Source organism: Sorex araneus, chromosome 2 (genome assembly GCF_027595985.1).
Source record: "Sorex araneus isolate mSorAra2 chromosome 2, mSorAra2.pri, whole genome shotgun sequence".
Taxonomy (NCBI): domain Eukaryota; kingdom Metazoa; phylum Chordata; class Mammalia; order Eulipotyphla; family Soricidae; genus Sorex; species Sorex araneus.
The window spans coordinates 257,302,716-257,311,265 of NC_073303.1; the positions used below are offsets into that span (position 1 = coordinate 257,302,716).

Here is an 8,550-nt window from a genome sequence, read left to right on the forward strand (position 1 = left end):
GTGATGAGTCTAAACAACAAGCGATCAATAGTGCATCGGCACCTGCTTTTTAGTGCACACTAAGCACATTTAATTATTACCTCGTGTCTACTTAAAACAATTAGTTAAGGTATCCCTCAGGTAATAATCATGTTACTGAAAGAGATTTCGTTTCTGCTGCCATGGTATCTGATATGCTAAATTCAGTGAAGAGCAATCATTGCTCATCTTGGTCCTGGTATATTGCCAAGAATTAATTCAATCAGAAAAGAAAGAAAACCACTCAGCAATGGAATGCATTTCAATAATTTTATTGAAAGGTAGATGCCTTAGTACCAAAAACACAATGGCAGTTGGTTCAAGTTCTGCTGCTGACTCAAAAGTAGCCCTGTTGGAGTCCAAATATTGAAATACATGAACCTCTCGGGAAAACTGAAAAGTCACCCACAGAATATGGTTTTACAACAGTCATAAGCTATACTGTGGTTCCATGTGGTTCTTTGGTTTTTGTGTTTTTCTTCCCAGTGCATATTTATCCATAACATGATATCAAAACTGATTACAGACAGCGTGTGTGGCTATCCGTGGCAGTACGTTGCAGTTTGCAATGCTTGTAACACTGTTGATCTCCTTCTATCTACTGACCTATTAGAATACTACCTCAGCAACCCTATCATCAGGAGAATGCCTCTTCTCTTAAAATCATTTTGGCACAACAGTGGCAGTTAGTGAAAGTATATTCTCTTTTAATCAAAATTCTAAATTAGGAGCAGTAGAAGAGTTTTATTTAAAAAACTTTAGCAAAAACTTCTGGAGTGTTATTAAATCAGCATGCTTTTTTTCAGAGTGATGTTATTTTTGAGTTACAAATAGAATAAAAAGTTTCTCAATAGGACTAGTTTGAAGCAGTATATTTTATATAAAACCTTTTTATGATAGAAACATCACCCGTTTTCTAGGAAAAAAATTTTTTAAATGTCATATGCCAAAATGACTATAGTTTTGCTTTACAGAAAATGCCCTCAAATCTAAATGTAACTCTGATGTAGCTCCATGCCTCTGGATTATCTTAACATTATGGGTACCAAGAAACCATTTACACACCTGTAACAGTGACCATTGCTATGCCTTAAAAGTGCATTTGTGAAATGTTGGTTTTGTTGTAACCTGTTTTACATTCAAATTTAAATAGCATCGGAATACAGTATATTGACTCAGTATAGAAAGTTGCATCAGTATGAGAATGAAGATTCACAGTTTACTTTCCCAGCTTTGTCCTGTCATTAGTATTTCACATTTATGCTCTTAGCTTTGATTTCTATGCCTCGTAGATGAACTCAAACCTAAGGGTAATACCAACATAGCATAATTAGGCAGTTTTTTTCAAATCTCAGAACATTCCATCCTAATCCGGTTGTGATGTTTTGAGGCTTCACAGTTGACATTCGTTGTAACATATTTCATAGCTCAGGACTGTAAAGAAAGGCTTCAGGGTTTCTGTTGTTGGAGATGCCTATTTGAAACAAAAACAAAAGTTTGTTATAGTACATCTGCCCAACAAATATTACTGTTAAAAATGAAGCATTCCTATCTAAAGTTCAGAATCTTGTGGAGAACTGTTTAAATATTAACCTTTAGGGGCTGGAGTGATAGTGCAGCAGGCAGAATGCCTGCCTTGCTTGCAACCCATTTGGGTTCGATTCTCAGCGCCTCATTGGGTCCCCTGCAAGCTCAGCCAGGAAACCTGCAGTAACCCCTGAGCATAGCCACAATACGACCCAAACACCAAAATAAATACATGTTAACATTTAATTGAAGAGAAAACAGGTCATTACTGTGTGTTAAGTTTAGGTTGAAATTTTTACCGATTAAGGGCCCAGTTCCGGGATCGTTGGCAGGTGGGTTATCCTGTAGAAGCTGTGCTTCAGCTGCCTCGCAGTGCGCCCAGAAACAATCCATTTCAGCTTCTGAACATTTGGCTTGGAACACTTGTTTGACGAATACTCAGTTAAACACTTGGAGACAAGCTCTTGCCAGAAGGTCAGATCTCTGCTGTTTATCTGGATGCAGGTTGTTAAGAGGTAAGTTATTCAATTAAAAATACCATCACATGTGTTTTCAAAGTAAAAAGGACTTAGAAAATATGAGAGGCGGGAGAGAGAGAGCCCCATAAAGTAAAGGAAGAAAAATTACACCCCCCGAACGTGGATGTAGGTGTCTCTGGAATGGAGTCTCAGAATACCACCATATTTATTTATTTATTTGTATTTATTTATTTTTATTGAATCACTCTGAGATAGTTGCAAAGCTTTCATGTTAGAGCTTCAGCCATACAATGATCGAACACTCGTCCCTCCACCAGTGCACATTTTCCACTGCCAATGTCCCCAGTATCTCCCCACCCCCATCCCAGTCCTCACCCTGCCTCTAATTGGGGACAATTTCCCCAATACACTCTACTTTGGGGCATTATCATTTGCCTGAATTTTCCCATCACTATTCAAGCCTGCCTGTCAGGGGCAGATGCTAGGTCATTTATGTTTTATTGCTCACTTTGAATATGAGAGGTCGCGAGCTTCTGGAATCCTAAGATTGTAAATGGTTGGAGGCCAGAGACATCTCTGTGGGGCGCTAATCCATTTTGGGATTCAATTGGGAACCCCTGGGCCAGCGTCGTCGGTGCACTGAGATGGCACCGGAAGGCAGACTGAGTACCACCATATTTAGCTACAGAAATCACTGCGATCCTAACATGGTAACATGTCTTTCCGCATCAGAAGATTTTGAGGATGCACAAAGTAAGTTTTCAGACATGTCCCACTGTAGCACAGGAGAGGATACAAATGGCTTAGTGTCATAAAGAGATCAACAGGATATGAACTACGGCAATGACATACCTTGGAATGTTTCTGAAGACGTTCTACTCCTTCTGTCAACTCTACACACTTCTGTGCTTGGATCTCCAGCGCAATGATAGACAACGCCAATACAGAAGGCTAGAAGAAATTTAATTCTGAAGTAAAGGTTGATTTAAAATATTCGGACATAGTATAAAAAAACAGACCTTGGAATAGGCGAATAGCTGTAAGCTGCTTACCTTTGCTTTAGAAAATATGAGCCTGCAATGGCATGCCTTAAGTTGAGCTTCTAGTCTTTCAAAATTAAGGGTATTTTTCCTTTAAAAAAAAAAAAACAAAGTAAATGCAATTTTATGTAGATAAATTTAAATCGAGTCAGAAGACAAATTTTCAGAAAAATTTTGAAACCAGTTTTTAAAGTGAAGCTAAGTATACACTTACTAAAGAAAACAAATTACTTGATATTATGAGTTTCCCTCTACAGAAACATTAACTTCTTTAGGATATATGTGGAGTTTACTCATTTAAAAAGTTTTATTATTTTTGGTTTGGTGGCCACATCCTGCAATGTTCAGGGCTTAGTTCTGATTTCAGGAATCACTCCTGGGGGGGTTTGAAGAACTAGGTAGGTTCATGGTTATCACGTCTGGGTCAGCCACATGCAAGGCAAGTGCCTTTACCCACTGTCCTATCTCTCCGGTCCCCAAGACATATGTGAGATTTAAATGCTGGACCATGAAAAGCATCAGGCTACATTTGTCAAGGTTTCTTTTTATTTAAAAAAGGAATCCACTTCTGTTTCCACTAAAGTTACTTTCCCCAGGTTTCTGTGCTAGTCTTTGCTACTAGGTTTTATAAATTAGGTTTATAAATGGAAACTGTAATTACAAGTTCAAAGGTCCTTTTATCTAATCCCAAGAAAAAGCCTTCACAGGCTTTAAAAAGCCATTAACAACAGAAAGTCCTCTCACTTTTAAGGAAAAGTGAAGTAGTACTCAAAGACTGCAGTTGTTATTTTACTCATTTTGATTAGAACTGTACCAGGATAATTGAGTTTATGCAGCATTGGTGAATCTCATTCATCAATTCGATTTCCCGGTTTCCTTTGCTCAACATACCTTTCAGATGACAAGTTCTCTTGAAGGAGTGAATAGTAGAGCTGCAAAAATTGGAAGGCAGTGGTTGCCCTGACTTTCCAACACACCTTCTCCAGTACAATCTTTTCCATTCTCATCAAGTCTGAAACTGTGAACCGGTATTGACTTATTCGGATCAAGTCAGTTGCCAGTGGGACATTTCTTTCCTCTTCGATGGATTTCACAGCCAAATAGAAGCAGCTCAGTCCAACACATCCAAGGTGCTTGGGTTGTACCTAGAAAGGATAAATCCACGCCTTTGTTTCCTACATTGAGATAACAGAATTTCCTCAACTCCAACCCATCATTTCAAAAATATGTCTTGAAAGCATATTTCTCAACTGTGAAGATTTAGGAAAAATCCAGTCACACCTCAGCTGTACCCTGTCAAGCCTAGAGGCAACCCTACTTGGAACCAGTTTTTGAGATACTACACAGAATTTCAATATGTGGGTGTTTGAATTCAGCACATAAAATATCATCTGCTACTGTAGAACAATGAACACTTTCTATTTGGACCAATTAGGTGGTCAGCTTCCCACAAAGTTGTGTTTTCCCAGTCTGTTTTTTTCACATATAAAATAAAATAGTCTTATTTAAGAAACATGAAGGGAGACAGGAATAGGGTGGGGGGAGGTAGGGAGAGAGCACCATAAAGTAAAAGAAAAAAAAATTAACTGAGGTCAAGCGGGGATGTGGGTGACTTCAGAACACAGTGCACTGAATTATTTTAATTTTTTTTAGAAGTTTTAAATAACTTTTTGCATGCTATTGCACATACTGTTTATGCTGCCTTATAAAGCTCAATCCACCACACCAATGTTTTTCAATCATTTTTCTGAATGTCTACGTTGTAAAGTCACTATCACTGTCATCCCGTTGCTCATCAATTTGTTCGAGTGGGCACCAGTAACGTTTCTCGTTGTAAGAATTATTGTTACTGTTGTTGGCATATCCATTACGCTACGGGTAGCCTGTAGTCCATTGAAACTTAAACAACAGTTTAAGGAGCATCACAGATAGTATGTGTGATCAAAAAACCAAAATAAACACCACACCTAAACTATAATTTAAAATTATTTAAAAACAAATCAAAAGAAATTTACCTTTACCAATAACAAAGTATTATTACGTGTGCTCTCTTTCTCTTGGAACTCCTTCACCAATTATACGCCTTATTAGACGTATAATGTAAATTTTTCTTAAGTCTTTTATTATATGGTAGTAATCAGTTTAAGTATTACATAAAATTTTAATATGCTTATAAAGCAGGTGCACATTGTTCTATGTAGCATTTAAAATCACCTGTAGAGTCTGCACTTGGTACCTAAAGAGACACCTAGTGTCAATGAGTGAATTTTAGATGCTGAGGACTGAAAATTGATTCCATTTTAATTATCACAGTACCTCATCAACTACTGACACTGCTAAACATAAAATGCAGATAAAATTTTCGTTGTTGTTTTTTGGTTTTGGGGTCATACCCAGAGATGCTGAGGTTACGCCTGACTCTGTGCTCAGGAATTAACGCCTGCTGGTGCTCAGGGCTCCGTATGAGATGCTGGATATCGAACCCAGCTCGGGGCTTGCCACTTGCGGCTGGGGTGGGATCGAAGCAGCTTCAGCAAAATATTGTCCAATGAGCAACGCCTCCAGGTAGCGGGGCGTGGCCTCCGGGCACCGGAAAACTTGGAACCTCATTTGTTTGCAAGTCAAGCACCCTTCCTGCTGTACTGTCTCTTCAGCCGAAAGGCAGATAACTTTTTAAAAGCTAAATTCTGAAAGCTGGAGCAGAGTTCAGTAGAAGAATGAATACTTTGCATGTATGAAGACCAGCGTTTAATTCCTGGCACACACAACAAAACAAACACCAAACCTGAACACTAAGAGCTACACAGATGTCTTGCTTATTTTAGAACATGTTTCTAACTTCTCTTCCTCCTTCAGAAGATCCTCTACTTACTCAATGGAAATGGATGCTGGGCATGACAAGCCTATAACAAGGTCTAAAGCTAAAACAATAGTAGGTTTACGTAAAGTAGAGTTGAAGAAATAAAACTTTACCAGGTTGTTAACAGCATTAAAGGGGAAAAAATATATGTAAACATAAAAATATATTACAAATTATATATATGTTTAATGCTTTTATATATATATATATATATATATATCACTGTATCGCTGTCATCCCGTTGCTCATGGATTTGCTCCAGCGGGCACCAGTAACGTCTCCACTGTGAGACTTGTTATATATACATATATATATATTTGGTGGGTATGAAACCCAGGACCTTACACATGCAAGGCAAAGTGTTCTTATTACCGACTTCAACCCCTGGCCCCAAGCTTGTCATTCTTTTCCTGGGTTGTGGGGGTATCTGGGCCACACCCGGTGGTGCTCAGGGCTTATTCCTAGCTCTGTGGTCAGGACCACGCCAGGGATTGAACGCAGGTGGGCCGTGTGCACGGTGAGTGCTAACTCATTGAACTCTCTCTCTCCTGCCTCCCCAAGAAACACAACTTAAAAAACAACTCCCGCTTCTTTCTGCTGGGAGTCTGATTATTTCATCTCACACTTCTTGGTGTTGGAAGTCAAGGTCTCACATAGTTCTTTCTAACTTCTGCTGAATAAAGAAGACAGAATTCATCAATAATACAGAACGGCCTTAACGTGTGGGCTTAATTTACTGGGAGAAAGGTTTTTGGCTTTAAAAAAAAAAAGAAATATATGCACACCAGCCCCAAAGCCAGCAACCCCCTCCCTCCCCCCCCCCCCCCCCCCCCCCCCCCCGTCTGAGACCAGCCCGGGCAACGCGCCCCCCCGCCTTGCAACCCCACCTTCATCCTGGACAGGAAGCGGTCCAGCAAATTCACGGCGAGGGAGAAGGTCTCCGTGTCGAAGCCGAAGAACTGCGTGAGGCTGAGGAGGTCTTTGACTTCGAAGTCCCGCAGCCGGGCGGTCATCCGCAGGCCGTTGTCGTGCGCGGATTCGATGAGCCGCAAGCCGCAGGCCTTGGGCTGACACCGCCACTCCTGCTCCAGCAGCGCGTCCAGCTGCTGGAGCAGCTTCTGGGCGTCGGGGGCCGTCAGCACCTCGATCATCTATAAATAGCAGGCGGGCGCGGGGGTAAGAATAGCCTTCCCGGCCGCCGGCGGCTCCTCGCAGGGCGCCCCTGGCCACTGGCCGGCCTCGGGCACCGGCCGAGGAGCACCTGGGAGGGGCTTCCAGGTGAAGGAGGTATGGGGAGGGGTGGAGGGAAAAGTAAAAAAAAAAAAAAAAAAAAAAAAAAGCTTCAAGACAAAAAAAAAATGTAGCTTGGAGAAAGCCCCATTCCCGGTGGGCAGCTTCCGGCGCGAGCGCGGACACCGACCACCGACGCTTGGAACTGGACACTGGACACGGGCGGGGTCGCGTGCCCGGGGGCACCAGGCAACGACGTGCCCGGCGGGCGGCGGGTGATTTAACGACGAGCCGGACCGCGGCTCCCGCCCACCTGTGTGTCCAGGGGGTGCGGGGTCTGCCTCCACCGAGCCCCCGACCCCCCCGCCCGCCGAGATACAGGGGCAATTGGGGGGGGGATGCTCAGGTGCGGGATGCACCCCCAGTTATGGCATCACACGCTGGGTCCCGGGCACTGGGGGGGGGCACAGCCCAGCTGGGATTCGGGGCTGTGGAGGCGGACGGGACTTGGGGGGCACGGGGACCTCCCCCCCCCGAAACAGACAGACAGACAGACACTCCGCCCCATTCCCCAGGAGGCGGGGCGCGGGGCGCCGCCCCTTAAGGCTCGCCCGGGCTAGCCTGGACTTGTCTCTTCGGCGTGGACTGGACCCCCCCCCATCCGCGCGGGACCCCCGCCCCAGCTCGGCCGCCCCTCACCCAGCCCGGGTCCGGCGCTCACCTTGTCGGCGAGCGCGGCTCCTCGGCGGTGACCCCCCTCCCCGGGCCGGCGCTCCCCTCGCCCCTGCGCGGTCTGAGATCCGAGGGCGCTAGCGCGGCGAGGGGGCTCGCGGCCGAGCGGGGGCGAGGCCCGGGGAGGTGGCACCGTCGTGGGGAGGGGGAGGTCTCCTCACGGCCGCCCCGACGCCGCCGGCCGCATCAGGGTCAGCTCCGAGCCTGCGCGGCCGCGCCCGGCCGGCCCGAAGATATAGCGGGGGGCGGGGCCACCCCGCGGGGCCGGGGTGCCGTGCCGCGGCCCATTGGCGGAGCCCTTGGGACGGATGGCTCCCGCCGGCCAATGAAAGTAATCTCAAGGGCGCCGCTCGGCCAATCATCACAGACTTCCTTAAGGATACGCACTTCCAAGTTTTCCGGCGCCCGGAGGCCACGCCCCGCTACCTGGAGGCGTCGCTCATTGGACAAATAATCTTCCGAAGCTGCTTCGATCCCACCCCAGCCGCAAGTGGCAAGCCCCGAGCAAAGACTGTTTGGCAACCGGGCTGTACCGGGTATCGGTCCAAAAATGTACTCGGAGTTTTTGTTCCGTGTATTTGAGGAGAGTGACTCTGCCTCTTCTTTCTAAAAATACAGTGGCCGGTTACCAAAAAAAAAAGAAGAAGAAGGAAAGAAAAAGAAA

At 44.9% G+C, this 8,550-nt stretch overlaps 1 protein-coding gene across 1 annotated transcript; it reads right to left on the reverse strand.

The window, feature by feature from the left end:
• Nucleotides 1–274: 274 nt before the first annotated feature.
• Nucleotides 275–8,103, reverse strand: CCNG1 (cyclin G1). The gene is made up of 7 exons (XM_004611457.2): nucleotides 7,876–8,103; nucleotides 6,812–7,075; nucleotides 3,956–4,209; nucleotides 3,077–3,155; nucleotides 2,877–2,975; nucleotides 1,845–2,039; nucleotides 275–1,492 (listed from the first exon to the last, which is right to left on the reverse strand). Exons 2-6 carry the CDS (start codon nucleotides 7,073–7,075, stop codon nucleotides 1,848–1,850), a joined length of 888 nt encoding a protein of 295 aa, XP_004611514.1. The 5' UTR covers nucleotides 7,876–8,103; the 3' UTR covers nucleotides 275–1,492; nucleotides 1,845–1,847.
• Between the last annotated feature and the right edge of the window lie 447 nt (nucleotides 8,104–8,550).

Excerpts from the sequence above, each read along its gene's own strand:
- CCNG1 (XM_004611457.2), bottom strand. The coding sequence starts at position 7,075 with ATGATCGAGGTGCTGACGGCCCCCGACGCCCAGAAGCTGCTCCAGCAG. Across the intron at positions 4,210-6,811 it reads GCTTCCTGTCCAGGATGAAG|GTACAACCCAAGCACCTTGG; the intron begins GTGGGGTTGCAA and ends TATCCTTTCTAG. Across the intron at positions 2,040-2,876 it reads GTCTTCAGAAACATTCCAAG|ATAAACAGCAGAGATCTGAC; the intron begins GTATGTCATTGC and ends ACCTGCATCCAG.